Source organism: Erpetoichthys calabaricus, chromosome 17, assembly GCF_900747795.2.
Source record: "Erpetoichthys calabaricus chromosome 17, fErpCal1.3, whole genome shotgun sequence".
NCBI classification, from domain to species: Eukaryota; Metazoa; Chordata; class Cladistia; order Polypteriformes; family Polypteridae; genus Erpetoichthys; species Erpetoichthys calabaricus.
Genome location: NC_041410.2, coordinates 85,575,968 through 85,600,818, shown reverse-complemented (window position 1 = coordinate 85,600,818; position 24,851 = coordinate 85,575,968). Strand labels below are relative to the sequence as shown.

Genomic DNA, 24,851 nt, shown 5'->3' with positions numbered 1-24,851 from the left:
GCCTGCTACTATAAGAGATGCCCCTTCGGTCTCAGCTTTTAAATCCCGGCTGAAGACTCACTACTTCAGTTTAGCACACCCTGACTAGAGCTGCTGATTAACTGTACAGACTGCATCTCTGTTGTTAGTCATTAGTACTAAAAAAATAAGTAACATGATAGTTAGGATTTGTTACTAACACTCACCTATTCTGTTTCTCTTCTCGGTATTCAAATGTGGCACTTGGTGCCACGGCCCACCTGTCAAGATGTTTTGTCTGCCTAAGGTAAAGTCATCCCTGATGGAGGATCGCAGGAATCGTGGGGTAGAGGGGTCCTTTCATTGGATTGGCTGGCCCAGCGCTGTTTCAGCCATGGAATGGCCAAATGGGGGAGGCAGCTTGATGGATGAGGTCTCCAGGACTCTAAATATATCCAAATCTTCTTATGTGATATCATCTACTGTTAAATTCTGCTCAATACTTCTAAAATTTTTATTTTTATACTGTATTGAGGATTTGTTTTGTTCTGTGTATTGTATTGTATTGTATTGACCCCCTTCTTTTTGACACCCACTGCACGCCCAACCTACCTGGAAAGGGGTCTCTCTTTGAACTGCCTTTCCCAAGGTTTCTCCCATTTTTCCCTACAAGGTTTTTTTGGGAGTTTATCCTTGTCTTCTTAGAGAGTCAAGGCTGGGGGGCTCTCAAGGGCCTGTTAAAGGCCATTGCGGCACTTCTTGTGTGATTTTGGGCTATACAAAAATAAATTGTATCGTATTGTATTATTTTCAGAATTTATCGCACTTTAATGTGATGTTGTTAGATTTTCAGATTCTTATTCCGTTTTTAAATTATAAACTAAAAAATATCAAGAACTCATTGAAGGTGCAGTCGACTCAGTGTGAGGCATAAGAAAATAGAGAAAATAATAACAAACCAAACAGCAATAAAAGTACTTTACAAAATATACAAATTGCACTTGTTATATATATATATATATATATATATATATATATATATATATATATAGCGGGTTGGAATATGACTGACTGACTTTCATTCACGTGTTTTCAAAGAGAACAGTGGATGAACAACATTGAATATGGGTTTGTGAAAAACGTTCCACCTGCAAAGGGCGTGTTTAATTTTTTGGCAATTTTAACATGTGCATTTATTAAACCAAAATAAATTACAAATTATAAATCTCTCTATTATAAAAAAAAAATCTTGGAAGGAGACAAGACGTGATTGTCTCAGAGATACTTTCACGTCCCGCAAGACGAGTCTTCGTGCCAAGCGATGTAACCACATCCAGGGCTGGAAGGCCCTGCGAGACAAGAGCTTAAGCAAAGAGATTTGGAAAAGTCCTGCGTGGTTATGTCAGACTCATTTCTTGTAGAGAGAAAGAAACAATATTCACTCACGGGCAGTTATACGTTGCATTGTCAAGATTTAATTCCAAACGTGTAATCAAAATTCAATGCGATACTGATGAAAAGGTAAAAGCGAAAAGATATCGAATATATGGACATAGGTGATATGACAGAAGTGTGTTGCGTGAAATGAAGATCACGCGGCACGGCAGCAGCAGCTGATCGAGCAAAGAGGAGGTAAAAAAAACACTATGTGTTTCCCATTGTATCATCGTTTAAGAGGGGGTGTCGGAGGAGCGACCGCGTCTCCTTGGGGTGCGTTCAGCCCAACCTCTTCACAACGTGAGTGGCAGAGACGTGAAGTGGTTGGCGCGTAGCGCAAACGGGTGAGTGTGGGGCGGGGATTGGGCGAGCAAAGCAAAAATCAGATGTATTCTTTACATTTCTGTAACCTGCTCATTATCTATAAGGGGCAAATTGTGGAAGGTGATATGTGGTGGGGGCTAAATGTGAGAGGCGAATTGTTGGGGGTGAAATGTGAGGGGCGACCTTTCTGTAAACCATTCCATCCAGGGTTGGTTCCTGTGCAGCTCCCAATGAGGTCGTGACAGGCTGTGGCCTCTTGAGGCCCAAAAACTGAAACACTGGATGGATGCTGTGAAAGAAAAATTAACTGCTTGCAAGCTACTAAGGGTTAAAAGCTGACAAAGCTGTTTTGCTCTAACGGCAGGTCATTCATACAGGCGTCTGTCATAAGACAGGGTGCAGTAAGCTGACCGAGGAAAATGTCTAGTTTCTTAGGAACGCGTCTATTTGACCTTTCCTTCTTTAGGGTCTATCTGACAATTTAAAAAAATAAGAACAAGATGGCCCATTAGCGTACTTAAATGAAATGCTTAAGTAAACAATATTATGTTTATTTTTAAAGAAATAAGGGGAAGGGGGAGGAAGAAGAAAGTATAAAACACCAATAGAAAAAAATGCAATTTTGCTCTTCTGCTTTGCAATGTAGAATCCACATACTCATCTGTGACTGAATAAAAAATCTAATTGATTGAACTTATCCTGTCTTTCTCGGGGTTTTTTACTTCCACAATGCACTACTGACAGAATATATGCAGCCAAATTAATTGTGCTGTACCGTGTACACAATGCATCTTGGGAAAGATGCTCTCAATAGTAAGTGCTATGTAAAACAAATGAGGTTGACTATCCAAGCAAAAGAAGATTCAGTAGATGGACACAGTGAAACGGTTAATGAGGGTACAGTCTTACAACAGACATAAAAAAAAAAAAACGGCTTTCTTACTGAAGAACACAGAAAGTTCTGAGGAGAACAAACCATTCAGCCAAAAACAGCTCATCTTTTCTCTAGTCTCAGAATGTTTCCAAAATATCATCAAAGTGTTATTTGAAGGTCTCCAAGGTCCTACTTTCATCTCTTGCTAAGTTGGAAGCAGCAGCTTTTATTCATTAATGAGCAGATTTCCTAATAAAGTGGCCACTAATGAATAATAGGCCTATATATAATAGCTTTCATAACATTGATCCATCCATCCATCCATTATCCAACCCGCTATATCCTAACACAGGGTCACGGGGGTTTGCTGGAGCCAATCCCAGCCAATACAGGGCGCAAGGCAGGAAATAATCCCCGGGCAGGGTGCCAGCCCACATCAGGACACACACACACTCACACACCAAGCACACACTAGGGACAATTTAGAATCGCCAATGCACCTAACCTGCATGTCTTTGGACTGTGGGAGAAAACCGGAGCACCCAGAGGAAACCCACGCAGCCACTGTGGACCTCTGTGTCCGACACTGCCCACCCCTGAGGAGTATTCTGATGTTACTTTGAAAAAAATACAAAGACACTGGGCAAACATCATGCAGGCGGCGCTGAATCATTCTTACTGATGGGACAAGGTGGGGTTCACACCTCTGCACCTTTTACATGAAATGAGAATTAGGAGTAGGAGACGACTCCTGTGCCTTCATAATACACTGGCACGTTTTACTGCTCTGTGTTATTTAAAATAGTTATAACATTAAAACAATACATATTTTCATATATTGTGTCGGTAAAATGTTAAGTCTTAAAACGTTACAGAGAATACCATCACTTACTTTTCCTTTTTCTGCTAGAAAGGAAATAGACTGATCCATTCCTCCACCCTCTGTGCCAATGTACCTCTCACACCTGGCACAAATCTCTGCCAGCTCCACCTGAAAAAAAAAGGGAATATTTAAGTTAAATGTAACAAAAGCAATAAAAAGGACAAACATGTACAAACAAAATCATTTAATCAACTTTACGGTTGCAGGGAGCAAGATCCCATATGCACGAAAATGCTTGGCAAAATAAAAATGAAAACTACATACAGTGGTGTGCAAAAGTATTCAATCCCTCATAATTCCTCCTCGTAATTTTCTGCATGATAAAAGACAGGTCCAAATATTTATTCATTCAGTAATTTTTATGTGAACTTTTAGGCTGTGGTGATTATTTACATACAGTACTGTGCAAACGTTTTAGGCAGGTGTGAAAAAATGCTGTAAACAAAGAATGCTTTCAGAAATATAAATAATGATTGTTTATTGTTATCAATTTACAAAATGCACAGTGAGCGAACAAAAGCAAAATCTAAATCAAATCAATATTTGGTGTTCCTACCTTTTGCCTAAAAACCAGCATCAATTCTTATGGTCCACTAGCACAAAGTCAGGGATTTTGTAGGATTCTAGTCAGGTGTCTGATCAACCAATTCTACCAAACAGGTGCTAATGATCATCAATGTCACACATAGGTTGAAACACAGTCATTAACTGAAACAGAAACAGCTGTGTAGGAGGCTTAAAACTGGGTGAGGAACAGCCAAACTCTGCTACCAAGATGAGGTTGTGGAAGACAGTTTCATGTCATGGCAAGATTGAGCACAGCAACAAGACACAAGGTAGTTCTACTGCATCAGCAAGGTCTCTCCCAGACAAAGATTTCAAAGCAGACTGGGGTTTCAAGATGTGCTGTTCAAGCTCTTTTGAAGAAGCACAAAGAAACGGGCAACGCTGAGGATCGTAGACGCAGTGGTCGGCCAAGGAAACTTAGTGGAGCAGATGAAAGACACATCAAGCTTATTACCCTTCAAAATCGGAAGATGTCCAGCAGTGCCATCAGCTCAGAACTGGCAGAAACCAGTGGGACCCAGGTACACCCATCTACTGTCCGGAGAAGTCTGGCCAGAAGTGGTCTTCATGGAAGAGTTGCAGCTAAAAAGCCATACCTCCAATGTGGAAACAAGACCAAGCAACTCAAGTATGCATGAAAACATAGGAACTGGGGTGCAGATAAATGGCAGCAGGTGCTCTGGACTGAGGAGTCAAAATTTGAAATATTTGGCTGTAGCAGAAGGCAGTTTGTTCGTCAAAGGGCTGGAGAGCGGTACAATAATGAGTGTCTGCAGGCAACAGTGAAGCATGGTGGAGGTTCCTTGAACGTTTGGGGTTGCATTTCTGCAAATGGAGTTGGAGATTTGGTCAGGATTAATGGTGTTCTCAATGCTGAGAAATACAGGCAGATACTTATCCATCATGCCATACCATCAGGGAGGCGTATGATTGGCCCCAAATTTATTCTGCAGCAGGACAACGACCCCAAACATACAGCCAAAGTCATTAAGAACTATCTTCAGCGTAAAGAAGAACAAGAAGTCCTGAAAGTGATGGTATGGCCCCCACAGAGCCCTGATAGCAACATCATCAAGTGTGTCTGGGATTACATGAAGAGACAGAAGGATGTGAGGAAGCCTACATCCACAGAAGATCTGTGGTTAGTTCTCCAAGATGTTTGGAACAACCTACCAGCCGAGTTCCTTCAAAAACTGTGGGCAAGTGTACCTAGAAGAATTGATGCTGTTGTGAAGGCAAAGGGTGGTCACACCAAATATTGATTTGATTTAGATTTCTCTTTTGTTCATTCACTGCATTTTGTTGATTGATGAAAATAAATGATTAACACTTCCATTTTTGAAAGCATTCTTTGTTTACAGCATTTTTCACACCTGCCTAAAACTTTTGCAACTTTTGAACTTTGGGAAACTGCTATTTTGAGAACCCTGCAACACCTTTGAGTCCGTAATGGCGATGGGGTGTTGTTTATATTTTAAAATTAAAAAAAGAAAAGTTCAGTTAATGGGGACCAGTGCTTTTATTCTTAAAAAACAGGGTCTGTGTCCAACAATGCTTCTATATGTTCATCCCAAAAAGCAACCTTCGGTCATTCTGTTCCGTGTAGAACTTTCTGTTTCATGAGGGATGATTGAGCATATCCAATTAAAGTGAATTAGTAAATTAGTGATATCCCTTATCGTTGCAATACTTTGTTAAAAGCTTTTAAACATAATAAGGACAAAAGGAAGACTTTTACTGAAGATCCTCTCGGCTGGACTCCTGCAACTCTCTCCTGGCGGGTGTGGTATAGCGGGTCCACAGCTCATGTCAAAAGGGCCAGTTTTAATTAAATAATCGTTCCCGGGAGCTGCTAATTGCCACAGCTGATCCACGTCCCCGTAATATTAAATAGACGCGCGAGGCAGCTAGCAGGGAGATGAAGAAAAAAGAGAAAGAAAGAAACTGAGGTTGCAGGAGTGTGGAAGAAAGCAGGAAGCAGTGAGGAGAAAGCCAGTGTGTGTTAGAGGGAGAGAAAGCAAGTGAGCACTTGCAGGCAGCTGGACAGTGTGCCCTATTGGGGTGTTTGACTGACACCGAGGGCAGTTGGTAGTGGTCACTCCCGCTGAGCATTGTGAAGAGCGGGAGTGACCAGCAGAAGGCTGGCTCGCCGTGGAAGACAGCGGGAGTTGGGAGGCTTGGGTGATGGATTCCCCAACGTGAGCATCTTGGCCGTTGGGAAAAAGCCAAGTCTCGGTTTGGAGGGAGCGCAACCAAAGCCAGGGATCGGGAAGCCTCCAGATCAGGAATGGAAAGAAGGTCAGCTGCAGGAAGGGCGACTCCACTGTTGAGAAGCCTAATGGGAGAAGCAGGGGAGTCACCATAAGAGACTGCTTCCAGCCATTGTTTAAACCTGGTTTTAAAGGATTTATTTATTGTTTTGATCTCCACTACTTCACCTCTGTTTTTAATGGATTATTTATTTAAATGATTTTGGAGACACTGCACTTATTTATTTGGACACTGTTGTTTTGACTGTTTTGTTGGTTTTAATAAAAGCACTTGACACTTTTACACCATCCCCTTGTTTCATTGTTATGCCTCACTGCCAACGCTGTTGGGTTCAAGGGCTCCCAAAAGTAAGATGAGAGCGTGGAGCAGAACCCGCATCGTCACAGCAGGACTTCCTTCAGTTGCTATCTGACATCCCCAAGCTCCACCAGAATGCAGCTGCTTGACTGGTGTTCTCGGCCCCTCGTTTCACTCCTACTACTCCTCTTTTTCGATCGCCCCCATCCTGTTCAACGCTCTTGTCTTGACCTACAGCTTTCTGATCGGTTCTGCTTCTCAATATCTCCCATACAGTGGAACCTCAGTTCACAAACGTCTCGGTACATGTACAAATCGGTTTACGACACAAAGAGTTCGCTAAACGTTTGCCTCGGTTCATGACCACACACTCGGTATACGAACAAGCCAGTTTCCCTTTCGGTTTGTACACGTTCAGTCTCTCCCTGTGCATTTCCTGTGCAGCGAGCAAGAGAGAGAGCGAGAGAGCGCGCGACACACACACACACACACACACACACACACACACATGCAGTGCGAGAGAGAGCCGCGCACACACACAGGCAGTGTGAGAGAGAGAGCTGGATGCATAAGGTAGGAAGGCAGTTAAAGAATGCACTGGGCTTGATTTTGTTTTCACTTCTGTTTACAGTGATCGGTTCGTAGCGTACATTGTTGCAATGTTACTTTTCTTAGTGGTTTATTAACCACTTAATAAAGCCGCTTAAAACTCATTAAAAAAAAAGTGTTTTTAGCCAGCTGTTGGTAGCGCTTTAGCGCAAACTATTGCAGTGTTAGTTTTCTCTGTTGTTCAAGGTTTTCTCAGTGTTATTCAATGTTTTTACATTTAGTTTACTATTACGCTGTGCATTCTATGGTTTAATTAACTATACTTGTGCTTAAAAACTTAAAATAAATATATATATTTACATACAGTTCGTATGGTCTGGAACGGATTAATTGTATTTACAGTACATACAATCCTATGGGGGAAATTGCTTCGGTTCACGACCAAATCGGTTTACGACCAGAGTTTTGGAACGAATTATGGTCGTGAACTGAGGTTCCACTGTACTTAGTCTTTCCAGAAGTATCCGTCCTGCCTCTGCCTGTCAACTGACTGTTCCTCCTCCTTGCTAGACGTGCCAACACTGGACGACACATCTAATATTCCTGCTCCAAAGATGTGAAATGATCTCCCTTTATCTAGTCATACTGATCAATCGGCTAGTGTTTAGGTGTCTTTTGAAAACGCACCTTTTTTTCAATATTTTGGATCTGCTTAGCTTCTCTCCTATCAGGATGCTGCTGCTGTACTGACAAAGAGTTTAGAAAACTGATGTTTGTCTTAGCTTAGTTGTAGGAATAATTGTAGAGTAGTTCTACTCCCTTGTGTTTGAGGCTGTTGCTCTGATGCTTGCACCGTCATTCTGCATGTATGATAAATTGCTTTGTAAGTCTGGATAAAGGCATCTGCTAAATTAAAACAAATTATAATAAGGTAACTATTTTGTCGTGTATGGTCCTAGGGTAACCCTATTTTCCATTTTCTTAATAAAATGCCTCAAATCCCATACAATAACCACTCTGTGGTCAGATACAGTACTTCAGCACTTTCTCCCTCCTTCCCTTCTATACCCCTATAACCTCAGGCATTTAGACAGAGTGAAAAACAGGCAGGAGAAAGAGCTACACTTGTAACTATGCATTATACGAAATATGCTTAAAGGTAACTAGTGCCATACAAGCAAATAAAATTGTGGCTTTGCAAGCCAAAACCATACATCCCGATTAATGCTAGATGTGAAATTTCTTCAGATGGCCCAATAACTTCTAGTCGCATTTGATTCTTCCTGGTCAGGCTCAGGCAGTCTGCTTTGTTTCAGAGTGAGAGAACAGGCCTTTGCAAGCCTCTCTCTTTATTGTCCCTGTTTAGTTCCTGACACATACATTACGCACCATTCACCAATGGAATAGCTCAGGTACGTGTTAAGTAATTTTGTTGCTTGTCAGCACCCTTCAGACAGACAACCAAGGAAGGACATTCAAGTCATTAAGCAATAAAATTAGCCCTCTCTGTCACGGCAATTCAGTCATAAAAACCAGCATTCCTAAAGTTGTCCTTGCTCTTTAAATATTATCTTACAGTATATACAAATGTCTACACGGGGAAGTATGTGTGTCTGTCTGTCCGGCCCGGAAGTAAGAAGTGGAGTCGGGGTAAGGGCTCCACCTCCGAGGAAACACAAGCGAGGCCAGCACATCAGCAAAACGAAACTGCTGAAGAAAGAGACGCTCGCTTAGCTGCTAAAAAAGAAGCGAGACAAGCAATTCAGCAATACGCTATCCCTTTTACTTTTCCTCTCGCCGCTAATAGAGAAGCGAGGATAGATAGATAGATAGATAGATAGATAGATAGATAGATAGATAGATAGATAGATAGATAGATAGATAGATAGATAGATAGATAGATAGATAGATAGATAGATAGATAGATAGATAGATAGATAGATAGATAGATAGATAGATAGATAGATACTTTATTAATCCCAATGGCAAATTCACATTTTCCAGCAGCAGCATACTGATACAATAAATAATATTAAATTAAAGAATGATAATAATGCAGGTGAAAAACAGACAATAACCTTGTATAATGTTAAATGTTAACGTTTACACCCCTGGGTGGAATTGAAGAGTTGCATAGTTTGGGGGAGGAACGATCTCCTCAATCTGACAGTGGAGCAGGACATTGACAGCAGTCTGTCACTGAAGTTGCTCTTCTGTCTGGAGATGACACTATTTAGTGGATGCAGTGGATTCTCCATAATTGATAGGAACCTGCTGAGCACCCGTCACTCTGCCACAGATGTCAAACTGTCCAGCTCCATGCCAACAACAGAGCCTGCCTTCCTCACCAGTTTGTCCAGGCGTGAGGCGTCTTTCCTCTTAATGCTGCCTCCCCAGCACACCACCGCGTAGAAGAGGGCGCTCACCACAACTGTCTGATAGAACATCTGCAGCATCTTATTGCAGATGTTGAAGGACACCAGCCTTCTAAGGAAGTATAGTCGGCTCTGTCCTTTCTTGCACAGCGCATCAGTATTGGCAGTCCAGCCTAATTTATCATCTAGATGCACTCCCAGATATTTATAGGTCTGCACCATCTGCACACAGTCACGTTTGATGATCACTGGGTCTATGAGGGGCCTGGTCTTCCTAAAATCCACCACCAACTCCTTGGTTTTGCTGGTGTTCAGTTGGAGGTGGTTTGAGTCACACCATTTAACAAAGTCATTGATTAGGTCCCTATACTCCTCCTCCAGCCCATTCCTGATACAGCCCATGATAGCAGTGTCATCAGCGAACTTTTGCACATGGCAGGACTCCGAGTTGTATTGGAAGTCCGATGTATATAGGCCGAACAGGACCGGAGGAAGTACAGTCCCCTGTGGCACTCCTGTGTTGCTGACCACAATGTCAGACGTGCAGTTCCCAAGACGCACATACTGAGGTCTGTCTTTAAGATAGTCCACGATCCATGCCACTAGGTATGAATCTCAATCCCATCACTGTCAGCTTGTCCCTAAGGAGCAGAGGTTGGATTGTGTTGAAGGCGCTAGAGAAGTCTAGAAACATAATTCTTACAGCACCACTACCTCTGTCTAAGTGGGAGAGGGATCTGTGTAGCATATAGATGATGGCATCCTCCGCTCCCACCTTCTCCTGATATGCAAACTGCAGAGGGTCAAGGATGTGTTGAACCTGTGGCCTAAGGTGGCAAGCACGTTGGCAAAATGAAATCTCCGAAGAAAGACAGTCGCTTAGCCGCTAATGCACAAACGATGCGAGCATGTCAGCAAAATGAAACCTCCTAGGAGAGAGATGCCAAGAGTAGTTCCTTTCAATTACCTGACATTTCTACATTTCAGTTTTTGTTCTGACAATTTTAGTAGTTTATAGGACCCCAGGCTTTTTACAGCATGGGCTTACACGGCTAGTATCAAGTAAAATGCTAATTCTACCCTCTACTACCCAGTCTGAGTGTGAACACAACGCTTTGTCTAACCGACGACATGGCAATTTTTTCTTCAAGTCTGTTGATTTCCAGCTTCACGGAGTTCATGTCATCAAGGGGTTGAAAATTGCTTTAGTAGACCCGAGACCACCAGGAAACTCTGCTTCCTGGAAGTTTCTTGCCGATTTCTTAGCTCATTCGTTTAAATGGACTCTTTTCTTGGAGTGCTGGATTGGGTGAGGTGCAGGGCCAACTCCATATTGTCTTCACGTTCCTATTTAGGGTTCCAACATGGACAGAGAGCACATACAGTATGAGGCTCTATGCCCTTCTAACTACAAAGACCCCCACTGTTGAAATGGACACACAGTATGCCACTCAGGTTAGCGCCTCGGTTATTTGTTTTCTTGTAACTATGAGGTCTTTTCTTCCACGACGAGGCCAGAAACCGACTCCATGAGTTCTGTCATCCCAAGAGGACATGTTTAGATGCACTCATATATTTACTGGAGATATCTTTACGTTTTTAAAAACCACTTATCCCATTTGAGGTTGCTGCACTAAATCTCAATTAATGTTATGCGCCTGCCAAACAAAAAGGAAAAAAAACAAAAAGCAACTTTACAGAAAAAAAAAAAACAGAAATGAAATCTGTGGGCTCTGATTAAACATGAGACTAATTAAAGCCCCCATCTGCTTACAGTTTGCATGCTAACTTCCAATTTGCTGAATTTCACATATGTTTTGTATGGTAATGGCACTTATTTTCATCAGTAGTAGGGACATGTTTGTCAGACATTATCTGAATGTCATCACAACCACAGAGATCGTGGCCTGATGTTATCTCCTGCAACTTTCTAAACTCTAGGTCTGCTGCCTGAATAATAATAGATGAACTCCGTTGATTACCACACATACAGTTCCAACATTTCCTGCTTTCCCCTCAAACCTGAGGATAATGTCTGCCAACTTAACAACTACTTAATCACAGTGAAATTCCATTTGCAGCGGGACGAGCGCCCAGAGCATTTAGTAAAAATGTATGGCAATATTCAGAATCCTTACAGACCATATCTGAAATTTAAATTTTTGGTTTTAACTTTAGTTCTGAACGTTTAATTTACTCTTGTGACTAGAGGATAGCCCAAGCATCTATTCACCTATCTATTACTGAACCCACTAAAATCAATTACTGAAACGGAAACCTTGGGTTTGAGGTGCCTGCAGGAACTGATCCTGAAAAGGGCAGGTGCAGTCAAACATGAAAGGCGCTATAAAAAAAAATATTATTATTATTATTATAATAACGTGTTATGTCTACTGCCAGGACCTTACAGTATGTAATAATGTATATAATTGTTATGTATAATGTGATGTGATAGCTTATATGTTATAATGTTAAAGCTATAACAGCAGATGTAATTTAATACAAGTAAACATAAAGTATTACATGTTGATACACAATGGGAGGTCTAGAAATTGAAAATACACCTCATGAGAAGGATTTAGGGGTCATAGTGAACTCTACACTATCAACAGCCAGACAGTGTTCAGAAGCCATTAAGAAGGCTAACGGAATGTCAGGCTATATAGCGCCTTGATGTGTGGAGTACAAGTCACAGGAGGTTCTGCTCAAGTTTTATAACACACTGGTGAGGCCTCATCTGGAGTCCTGGGTGCAGTTTTGGTCTCCAGGCTACAAAAAGAACATAGCAGCACTAGAAAAGGTCCAGAGAAGAGCGACTAGGCTGATTCCAGGGCTACAGGAGATGAAATATGAGGAAAGAGCTGAGCCTTCACAGTTTAAGATGAAGTGTTTAAAATTATGAAGGGAATTAGTCAAGTGGATCGAGACGGTGACTTTAAAATGAGTTCATCAAGAACACGGGGACACAGTTGGAAACTTAAGGGTAAATTTCACACAAACATTAGGAAGTTTTTCTTTACACAGAGAACGATAGACACTTGGAATAAGAGACCAAGTAGTGTGGTAGACAGCAGGGCTCTAGGGGCCTTCAAAACTTGACTTAAGGTTATTTTGGAAGAAATACGTGGATAGGACTGGCGAGCCCTTTTGGTATAAATGACTTGTACTTGTCCAGATCCCTCTAATGTAATTATTTATATATATTGTCATGCACGAGCGCATGGGGAGCAGCTTAAGGACCCGATGCGCACCGCGACAAGTCGTGCCAGGGGACAATGACGGCATACTAACCTTTCTCTTCTTATCTCTGTAGACAGGACGAAGCACCACCACCATAATATCGCCTGGACGACTAAAAGAGCCGCAGCACTTCCGGGTCCCTTTCAGCCCTCTGGTTCCCGCTTGATGACATCAACCTCCCATCCATCACCATGCTTTTCCCAGCATCCCACTGTTTAATTTCCGGTCCGACCTCATAAGCTGTCCGTCTACCCGTTCCTGTGTGTCTGATGATTTTGTTGAAAATTACTGACCTTATTTTGTTGCAGTATACTGGGCTAAACACCCCAAACCTTTATGATTGTCAACTGTCTTATTACAATATATATATATTGTGGGGAACAGCCCGGACACAGACAGGTAGACAAGATGTTATCACCCAACACACGTTTATTTACATTATTTACATACATCGTAGTGCACAATACCCAGTGCCGCAGCACCAATCACCCCTTAAGTCCTGGCCACAACAAAATGCCTTCTCCAAGTCTCTGGTCCGCCTCCACTCCTCTTCACCAAGCTTCGTCCTCTTCCACCCGACTCTTGCCCCTGACTGGAGGGAGGTGGCCCCTTTAATCCACCCTGAATGGACTCCAGGTGCATCCTAAGGGCTTTTGTAGCCACACCCCTGTGTGGCGGAAGCTCTGTCGGTGTATCCGGAAGTCCTCCGGGTGTCCCCAATACTCTTTCCCCCCAGCACTTCCGGGTGTGGTGGAAGTACTGAGGTCCAGGGCTTCCAAGGCATCGGGGCACCCCCTGGCGGTGACCACGGGCCTCTACAGGGTTGAGCTTCCAAGCTCTGTACCCGTGGCCCCCACAGCAACCAGGGAAGACGCCCCCTCGTGTTCTGGAGGAGGCACAAGCCCTCCTCTGGTCCTCCTGGGCATCCTGGCCGGGCATGAACCCCCGCTGGGTACCACAATATATATATATATATATTTTAAGTTGGAGGAAAGGCAGTGGTGCAGTGGCTAATACTGTTGCCAAACAGATCCAGTATTTTGTATTCAAATCTCATTCCCTGTCATTGTCTGGAAGTTTGCACATTTTCCCCCTCGTGTCTAGGTGGGCCTTTCTTTCATATCCCTCGAAGACTAGCAGATGAGGTTAATTGGTGTCTGACCTGTCCTTGTGAGGATGTAAGCATCAGGGATTACTGTGAAGGACTGCTGCCCTTTACTGGTTTGGTTATACGCGATGCCTGCCAGGAATAGTTGTGGTTCTCTGTAATCCTGAACTGGATTAAGTGAGTTTGAGAATTTCATGGTTTGGCGCATATGCAGGATTAAACGAAACACTTGTAGTGCATTTACATGTGCTTCGATAACCTGGTTATTCATGGAAACCCGATTTCAAAAATGCCATGTTAAGCCTTATTCCGAATAGAGAAATTGGGTTATTGGTCTCTGAGAAGCCTGATTAACAGAGACAGATTACTCTGTGAATAATCCAAGTATGTGGACATATAAACCCTTACATGGGTTACTGTTCTGGATTTTGCAGTCTACTCATGCCAGTTGCCTGTTCCTGTATTTGCTTTGTACTCACTTTCAGTAGCCACAGGTAGATGTGTCCACAAAATACATTTCCAGAGGCAAATGCACATGTGATCGTATTATTACTTCTCCAATAAATAAAGAAAAGTTGAAAAATAAAGAAAATAAAAGTATGATGGTGCAGGGGTTAGTGCTGCTGTCTCAGAGGTCCAGGAATTTGAGCTGGAGTCCCTGCTGTTAGGATTCCTGTCATTCAGAAGGTATCAAAAGCAGAAATGAAGGCCTCAAAAAAACACACAAACCAGATCTGCTCTTTACACAGGTTTGAACCCATTGAGTAGGCCTCACCTGTGATAGGTAAGCTCCAAAACTCAAATGATACAACATACACAGGGTTCAAAATCTGACAAAAATCCACAAAAAGAAGGAGAGGCCTGGGGCCTGTGCATTAATTACATGATTACTTAGGCTCTACATATAGGAGGCAGGGCATATAACAAATAAAACTTCTATATAAACTCTTAAACTAATAAACAGCACAAAATTATATACAATGCCTATAAAAATGATTCACTACACTGAATCACAGTGGATATAATTTTCATTCTTGACACTGACCAACAGAAAAAGACTCTTTAAAGTTAAATTGAAAACGGATCTCCTCGTAAAGCTAAACAACAGAGAGCACACACAGCACCTGTGACAACACCTCGTTCATGTTTACCACTCGAAAGCCAATTTATAATTTGATGCTACAGAAAAGGTTTGTTTTCCCCCCCTTGCATCAGGTTATGTTTATGTTTAAAATGTGTAATGTGCTCTCTGCACATGTGACACTCATTTATGTGTCTAATAGGCTTTTTTTGTTTTGGAGACTTTGACGATTCATCGTAATCAGAAGCTTACTGTCAGTCGCCCCAGGTCAACAAGAGCACCAGTGATCTTTGCAGTTTGAAATCACCGCCCCTTACTTTGAGCTCCGCCTTCACAAAGCATTGGATTGGTTTAGAAATGTGACACTCAGTGAGTCCTCCAATCGTCCCCACCCACTTTTAAGCACAATCCACTCATGGCTGCCTTCATGAGACTACTTCACCTTAAAAGCCCAGTTAAGTTAGGGAATGACTGTGGATTCTATAGAATAACCGAATTGCAGGACTTGTTTCATCTTTACAGGATGTCAGTAATTCTAATGACTTATTGTTTAAAAACAGGACTCAACACATTTTTATAAATCCAAAACATTGCAAGCTGACTGCCTCCCCAAAATAGAGTGCCCAAGGTAAGGATTTTGGAATACTCAATCATGTGTAATTAAGACGAAATCAAGCTAACTGTGTGTTAACCAGAGGCAGAAACCATGATAATAGAGCTTATCTTTAATTCCACATGTGGTAGCACATTATGGAAGTTTTGAAATGGCTCCTGCTCGTTTAATTTTGACTTGTTGAAATGGACAATTTTTCAAATTGGTTTTGTGCAGATGGTGAGCTAGATCAATCACTGTATGGTCAAGTAAGAATAATAAAAAAAATTTAAAAAAAAAAAAACGTAATTCTGATGATTTTTCTTTTACCCATCAGCTTTTTCAACAGTTCTATAGAATTAAATGCAGTTTTTCACAATGGATAAAACAAGTTAATAAAGTCAGTGCTGCTTTCAATTAGCTTAAGGTTGTCCTGTAACCAGATCATTGTGACACTAGGAAATCTGGAATAGATGAAAAACAAGAAAAAGTTGCCTAGAAAATACAATAAAAAGCATGTTGGCTGCCCCCCAGTCCCCTTCTGCGATTACTACAGTCAGAAAACATCTAAATGCAAAAGATCTTTTGTAGTGGCCATACTAATATTATGTGGAACACACTGCTTCTTTCAAAGAATGTACTACGCACTATCTCAATTCTCTGAGAATCCGGCACTTCGGTTATTACAGTTAGGCCAGATGGATAATAAAATGTCAAGTTGTTTGTAACAGAAATCCACAAAGCCGCTTTCTCCCTTTTAAGGGAATACTCCACTCAGAAATATTTGTTTAATATGTTATTTACCCACTTAGTTTGTAGTGATGACCTAGAAAACAAATTTAATCTCAGGGTTTCATGCAGAACAGAGTTTCTGATATAACAGGGATCTATAGAGACAAACGCTAGACGACAGCAAACATCCTCAATAAATTTCAAGTTACTCAATGCTGCACAGTCCACATGTCAAGCCACCCATTCATACTGTAGCAGTGCTACTATTAGTTAAAACTGCATCTCCCAGCAGTCCCTGCAGGGGCTGGTGGGGTCAAAGGTGGTCAGAGTGGCTTAAAAGGAGGGCAAGTGTCCAAAGAGAAAAACGTGTTTTTTGTTGTATTCTGTGTACCTGTCTGGCTGCCTACTGTTGTTTAACCGTATTTAGTCGTCGTGTCCTGGATCGTTTCGTTGTTGGGGTCTGGATTGTCTTCTGTCTACCTGCATGCTGAGGACTGATAGGTGGTCATGGCCTTCCAGCGAGAAAAGGAGCACCCCTGAACCGTCCACCCGCCTTCACCATTTTCAGGGACTACCAGTAGGACTGTTTCTTTCATTCCCTTCCAATGTACAGATCTCTGGACTTACTATCGTCATCATTCATTACATCCGGTGCTGTTTTCCAAGGACTTTACTGTGGGGGGTTGTTTGTGTTTATCTATTTTTATGTAATTTCGCCATAGGGGTACAGGGGTGGTATTGTTTCCATTTATTTCATTATATTCTTTAATTGTTGTTTATTCCAGTGTGCATTATTTTGTCTCTGTTTGTGAGCGTGTGCGGGTCGGACCAAGGCTGGACGCGTCCCTGGGATCTCCTCCATAAAAGTAAATAAATCACAGTCATCATGACGGTGTGAATCTTAGCGGCACTGGACCGCTACAATACGTACGCTCACAATGTCCCAGACGCATGCATTTTTACTAATACATCGTTGAATAAACCACTCCCCGAAAAATGCTCTCAGGAATGAAAGAAAGCAGCAATCTTCAACACACTTGGTGCCCTGTTATTATTTCAATCACTCTAGAGAAAAGTGTAGAAAGTATAAAATCAATGAGGCATCTCTCTATTATAAAAAAAAATCTTGGAAGGCTTGGAAGGAGACGATGCGTGATTTTCTCAGAGACACGTTAACATCCCGCAAGACACGGCAGTGAGACAAAAGGACAGCTGCTGTACAGGCTTTTAAAGGTTCGAAGTGCAATGCGAGATGCAGATCGTGCAGCAAGGAAGCAGCAGATCGAGCAAAGAGGAGGTAAAATAAAATGCATTTGTTTCCCAATGTATCACTGTTTAAGAGGGGGTTTCAGAGGAGCGACCGCATCTCCTTAGCATGCATTCAGCCCCCATGGCAGAGATGTGAAGTGGCTGGCGTGTAGTGCGCCCCAGGGGGAGAGGGGGAATAGCTCATTCACTACAGCTTTATTACTTGTAAATATCAAGAAATAAAAAATGAATGAAAATGAATGAAATGAAAATAGCAATCTCTTTAAATTGTATATGCGGTTAACCAAACCCGGGGGTGGGCGAGTGAAGCCCCCTAGTTTAATAAAATATACTGTCACACATGTGCGCATGGGAGGCAGTCTAAAGGCTTAAGATGTAGAGGCAGGGGTTGATGAACGGTACTAACACCTTTTTTTCCCCTCTTCCACTGATCACTAGAAGAAAAAACAATTATGACTCCACCCACTTCTGCTTCTTCACCACACCCTCCTGCAGACCTTATTTCTGCCTGAGATCCCACCCCTTCCTGTCCTCCAGGCATTCATTCTGTTAGTCAGTCAGCGTTGCCTCAGTCTTTTATGACTACTCGTATCTGCTGTTGCATTATATGGGGTGGATTCCCCAACTCTTTATGATTTTTCTCTTTCTTGTTTTCTTTAACAATACAAATACCAAACAGAAGAAAAAGGAACAGAAAAGGTCTGAATCCAGTCTTAGAAAAGCTTACTGAATAAAATCAGAAATGTCAAGGAAGTGGATGTTGTCCTGGGCAGCTTTTTATTTAGTGATTGGTGTTATTCGTAGATTACATTCTGGAATGTCTAGATGACACGTGTCTCGATCTTGGACATCGCTTCCTCTGTCATTGGTCTTTTGTCATCTCCCCCTAACTCAGATGAGGCATGTTTGTGTCCGGCACATGTGACTTTCAAGAATTCAACTTCATGCACGTAAAATGGAATGTGTGTTTGGATGTATTCTGTGCTGGACTATCACTTCTGAATTTGTCCGTGGAGTGGCGGCTCTGATTTACACTGGTAATTGGAAGGTTGCCGGTTCAAATCCTGTAAATGCCAGAAGTGACTCTACTTCGTTGGGCAAGGCCCTTAACCTGCAATTCCTCCATCCTGGGTATGATGTTAGCCAGCATCCAGCCCTGCATGTAGGCCCACCAACCTGCAGGGAAAAAAACCTGGGGGTTGGGGGCAGAATTGGCACTCCAGCCACCATAAGAAACCTCCCACTGTTCCATTCCATCTGAACTAGTGTGGTGCTGAGTTGTCACCAGTTGGTTTGGCATATGGTGGGTGCGGCAATGCGCCATATCAGCGTGTGCTCCTAACCTCTCTCTCTCTCTGTGCTTGACACCGCTGCTACCCCCCAACCATAAACTGAGACAGGTATGTTCATTAATTCATAAATAATAATAATTCTTTTACAGGGGTGGTCTCAATTAAAAAAAAAGCAGCAACAACAAGTGGTCTCTCCAGGATAAGAAAAACTTCATGTACAGTATGTAAATAAGCATTTTTGAAATACGGCACATCTATCCCTGCTTACCAACGTCTGGCATGAATCACCCGCTACTCCTTTGGCAAATATGACACTGTTGCTTTTTAAGCAAATTACATTTGACTCAACTTGACTGAGATCACAGACATAAAAAAGCAAAGAGCACTCACTTCCTATTAAGAATTACTGCTTTCGTCTATTTAAAGGAATGGAAAATACCATTTATATCTGGCTTTTAACAATGGAAAAACTGACCACAGCAATGTAGGACCACCAGGCTGGAAAGTGTGGTGTGGTCATACATTTGAAGTAAACAAGGTAAATACAATGTGTAATTATTATTCAATTATGCTGCCTGGTCATTTCATAACAAGCGGACGTTGAGAGCTAAAGCTAATAAATCTAATCCTTCATGAAAATGTACAAAAAGCCAAGAAGTAGCAGAATTCAGAAGAACCTCAATCATAATTTACAATACAGGTGTGAGTACCACAGCACAGGTGGTCTCAGTGGGATAGAAGATGATCCCTTGCCCGGCCAGGATGCTATAATAAAGGAAAACGGATGGGCAGGCTTTCTGGTCGGGATGGAACTGGAACTCTGACTCAGCCGGAACACCAATACAACAGAAGGACTTGGGGGAGACAACAATGTACAGTTAGGTCCATAAATATTTGGACAGAGACAACATTTTTCTAATTTTGGTTCTGTACATCAGTGCTCTGCAACCTTTTCTCACCTACGACACACCAAAGTTCTTCCTAGAATTCCGCGGCACATCAAAAGCCAAAATATATATACAAGTGGCGTAGCTATGGGGGGGGGGGGGTCGTGTAGTCCGCTCCGAGCTCCAGCTATTTAGGGGCGTCCAAACTACGGTACTTTCCTTTTTTTTATTTGTTCCTTGAGGAGGCGCAAAAAAAAATTTCTTTCAGCTTTGGGGCGTCAAATTTTTCACCGCCCCGGACAACATGAACTCCAGCTACGCCACTGATATATAGATATTAATTTAATACACGAATTTTACAATAAATTTTCATTTTTTATTATATGTATACATTTATTATAAGTATACATACATAAAAACTATACTACTGTATATTTACTTTTATGCAATCTTAATAATTATTATAACATAATTACTGATTAATGTGATACCTGCGCTTGTTTCAATGAACACAAAAGTTTTATATTCGGCTCAATATTTGACAGCGCAACCCGAAGTTCTTGGTCAAGATCTTTTAAGCATGACTGCTTATCATTTTTAATTAACACAAGAGTTGTTTGTCTTTTTTGGCGTAACTGGGACGGTTTGAATTTAGATGACGATTTAGTTTACTGGGTGCCATTGCCTCGTTTGATAGCTGATCGCCGCAAATGATGCCTTGTGGCTTTGGAGCCGTTTCGTCACCACACCACGAGAATCCATATCGAATGTAGTCTTCGTTGTACTTCCTTTTCACAATTTTCTGGTTTTTTTTTTTTGCAACACTTGTGCTGGGTTCTTCATCATCTGTACGTGAAGACGGATCTTTTCCACATTAAAATTTATCCGTATTTAAAGGGGTATAAAACTAAATATGAATCACACGAAGAACGTTAACCGTACACAATTCAGCAACACAACTAATAGTAATGAATGATAACTACTGTCGCAAGACGAGTGAATGTGACGTAGCACGACTAATACGTTGGCTTGAATTGAATCTATGTGAGGTTACGGAGCGCTCTGCCTATCAAAGCGTACTACAGAGTTGTCTGGCAACTACGTAGGGCCTACGTCTTAGGCGACAGGCGATGGGATTTATTATTTCAGAGAAATGACACATAAAATTATGAAACGTTTAAAAGGCTATTTACGCGAATATTTCATTGCACGTATTCTCGTTATTGTGTTTCTAAGGAGGACCGTTGAAATATTATTTAGTTAGAAAATTGTCTTATTTGACCGCGTCACACATGTATCGGCTCAAGGCACACCAGTGTGCCGTGGCACACCGGTTGCGGAGCACTGCTGTACATTACCACAATGAATTTTAAATGAAACAACTCAGATGCAGTTGAAGTGTGCATTAACCCCCCACGTTTGTGGCAGTTTAAGGGTTAATGTAGGGTGTCACGCACGTGTGTCTGTCACACTTTCTGTTCCCACAGCCAAGAGAAGGCGCGCTGTGAAGGCAACTGACTCCGCTCCTTTCTGCCCGCTCCCAGAAGATGGCACCTCTGATGCCCGTGACAGAAGGAGCTTCAAATGAGACTTGATCGCTACAAGCTGCCAGCAGTGGGCGGTTTATGTTCTGTAGTAGTAACGCCATCATGCACCATTTTTGTCTGGGATCCTTGGTTATTTAATATTGGAGATGCCAGGCGGGTCACCTCATTTCACAAGACCAATTGTCACGATCACAAGAGGAGAGAGCTGCTTAGACCGGTAATCCGGTTTTATCCTCAAAATGTGTGGTTTTAAGCACAAACATTCTGCAGCCTCATTAATTGGGCATCTTTGATTCCATAAATCTAAGGTATTCAGTAATTTACACAACTAATGACTTCCATGTGTGCTTGGTTTCTTTAATGGCCCAAAACAGTCTTTCAAATAAAGGTCAGTAATTAATAATTTACCAGGAAACGTTTAAGGGCTGATTTTTATCTGCCCATAAACTGTCTGTTCATTTCTGTCCTGGTTGATGGTTTCTTCTGTTGAGATACTCTGCTGTAGTCACATATACTTCATTGCTCATTTAAATATTTTTTATGTTTTTAACCTCGTCATATTTTTATTTGCAAAACATTAGTATAGCATGGAAGGTACTAGAAGATTTAAATTTGTAAAAGCAACAAAGTACAGCTTTTACTTATAGAGCTAAAACAGAAGCAGGGTTGCACAGTGGAGCAAAGACAAGCAGTGCCACCTAATGGTTGTAGGGTTCTGGTTACTGCCGACATTCGATTTATTCTGCTTTGTTTTAAAAAGCTTTGTCTGTGAGGGGGTCCTGATGGAATCCCCCCCACCTTGTAATGCTGAAGCTCTAAAGACCCTGAACTGGCCTGCGTGTATTTGAAGCTAAATGGTTAGTTGGATGGATGGATGGATTATATTAATTATATGATGAAACTCTAAGGTCTGCCTGTCTGGTCCATCTGAGCATTCTGATTGGTCAGTTTGGAGACACATAATGAGGAGTAGCAAAGGCGGATGAGGCACACTGAGAGAGTCACCTTCAATGAAGGCCGAAACTGGACAGGAAGGGGAGAAAGGGCGCTTCGAAAATAACAAGCGAGTCTGAGAGGGAACGGGAGCGGCCGTCAAGAGACGCACACAAATACAGAGCGAAAGGCAAGTGATAAAATCATTTAAAATATTTGTCATTTCCTGTCTGTCTTCGACAGGTACGGTGACTAATAATTTAATAAACTGCAATGGTCTGGCACAGCTCTTTCCTTCCATTTACATTTAATTATTTGGCTGACGCCATTATCCAAGGTGACTTACAACATTTATGATACAATTGGCTCCATTTCTTTTTGGTTTTCCAGTTTGAGCTCAGGCAGGTCAGGTGACTTGCTCTGGGTCACACAATGTCAGTAAGCGGGATTTAAACTCACAACCTCAGGGTTTGAAGTCCACTTCGCCACACTGCCCACCATTTGCAGTGATGTTCCTACCACATCCCAGAAATCTGATCTCTCTGCTCCACAAGGCTGCCTTTACTAGGACAAATCTGGAAACACTGTGAGGATTGTGGCTTTTGATTTCTCCAGTTCTTTTAGTACCATCCAGCCATCCCCGTTAAGGGGTAAACTCTGAGATATGCGGGTAGACGAGCCTGGGGTGTCCTGGATGATGGAGTATCTGTGTGGCAGGAGTGTGTGGTCAGCACCACAAGGAACTGGCCTGTCTGCTTCTCTCTTTACACCTCTGACTATAAATATAACAGAAGGACAGGTCACTTGCAGGAATTCTGAGATGATTCTACACTTATGGGGTGTATTGATAAGGGGGGATGAGACAGAGGAGAGGAGTAAATGGGAGAACTTTGAGAATTGTCTGCAACTTAACATCAGCAAAGCCAAGGAGCTGCTTATTGACTTTTGCTTCAGCAAAGAGCCTCTAGCTGTGGTCACTATTAGGAAGTAGATGTAGAGGTGGTCCACTTCTGCAAGTACTTGAGGGTCCACTTCAATGACAGGTTGGACTGGTTTTCGGAACATAAAGGAACTATAGAAGAAAAGGTAGAGCAGGGTCTTCTTTAGGAGACTGCATTCTTTTAATGTGGGAAATGATGTCATTCCCATCTTCTACAACTCTCCTAATGGTCAGTTTGATTTTCTACGCTGTGGTGTGTTGGGCTAGTAACATCACTTCAAGCGAGGCCTACTAAATTAAACAAGCTAATTAAAAGGGCAGAATCAGTTATGGGGTACACTCTGGAACGCTCTGGAGGTAGTAGAGGAGGAGAGGATTAAAACAAAACTGAGTGTCACTAAGAACAATGCTGCACATCCACTCGGTGACACATCAGCACTGAGGACTTTTAGACAACAACTCATTCAGCAGAAGTGTGTTAAGAAATGCTAGGGGGGCTTCTTTATACCAACAGCATTACGCCTGCATAATGTCTCACTGGCACTGGGACTGCCAAGTCAAAAATGTTTTCTTTCTTTTTAAATTTTCTTCCGTTTTAGTCTTTCTGGTGTGTGTTTAGACCATAGTGTGTGTGTGTGTGTATACATATACATACTGTATATACACACTGTATATATACAGTGCATCCGGAAAGTATTCACAGCGCCTCACTTTTTCCACATTTTGTTATGTTACAGCCTTATTCCAAAATGGATTAAATTCATTTTTTTCCCCAGAATTCTACACACAACACCCCATAATGACAACGTGAAAAAAGTTTACTTGAGGTTTTTGCAAATTTATTAAAAATAAAAACACTGAGAAATCCCATGTACATAAGTATTCACAGTCTTTGCTCAATACTTTGTCGATGCACCTTTGGCAGCAATTCCAGCCTCAAGTCTTGTTGAATATGATGCCACAAGCTTGGCACACCTATCCTTGGCCAGTTTCGCCCATTCCTCTTTGCAGCACCTCTCAAGCTCCATCAGGTTGGATGGGAAGCGTCGGTGCACAGCCATTTTAAGATCTCTCCAGAGATGTTCAATCAGATTCAAGTCTGGGCTCTGGCTGGGCCACTCAAGGACATTCACAGAGTTGTCCTGAAGCCACTCCTTTGATATCTTGGCTGTGTGCTTAAAGTCGTTGTCCTGCTGAAAGATGAACCTTCGCCCCAGTCTGAGGTCAAGAGAGCTCTGGAGCAGGTTTTCATCCAGGATGTCTCTGTACATTGCTGCAGTCATCTTTCCCTTTATCCTGACTAGTCTCCCAGTCCCTGCCGCTGAAAAACATCCCCACAGCATGATGCTGCCACCACCATGCTTCACTGTAGGGATGGTATTGGCCTGGTGATGAGCGGTGCCTGGTTTCCTCCAAATGTGACGCCTGGCATTCACACCAAAGAGTTCAATCTTTGTCTCATCAGACCAGAGAATTTTCTTTCTCATGGTCTGAGAGTCCTTCAGGTGCCTTTTGGCAAACTCCAGGTGGGCTGCCATGTGCCTTTTACTAAGGAGTAAAAATGAATTTAATCAATTTTGGAATAAGGCTGTAACATAACAAAATGTGGAAAAAGTTTTGCGCTGTCAACACTTTCCGGATGCACTGTATATATATATATATATATATATATATATATATATATATATATATATT

The 24,851-nt window shown here is 42.0% G+C and overlaps 1 protein-coding gene across 2 annotated transcripts in view; it reads right to left on the bottom strand.

Moving 5' to 3' along the window:
* galk2 (galactokinase 2) overlaps positions 1–24,851 on the bottom strand; it is a 181,961-nt gene that overhangs the window by 80,898 nt on the left and 76,212 nt on the right. For both annotated transcript variants that reach the window (XM_051920919.1, XM_028822951.2), the window contains one exon: positions 3,486–3,584. In XM_051920919.1, the coding sequence (XP_051776879.1) occupies positions 3,486–3,584 (99 nt within the window). The remainder of the gene's footprint in view (positions 1–3,485; positions 3,585–24,851) is intronic.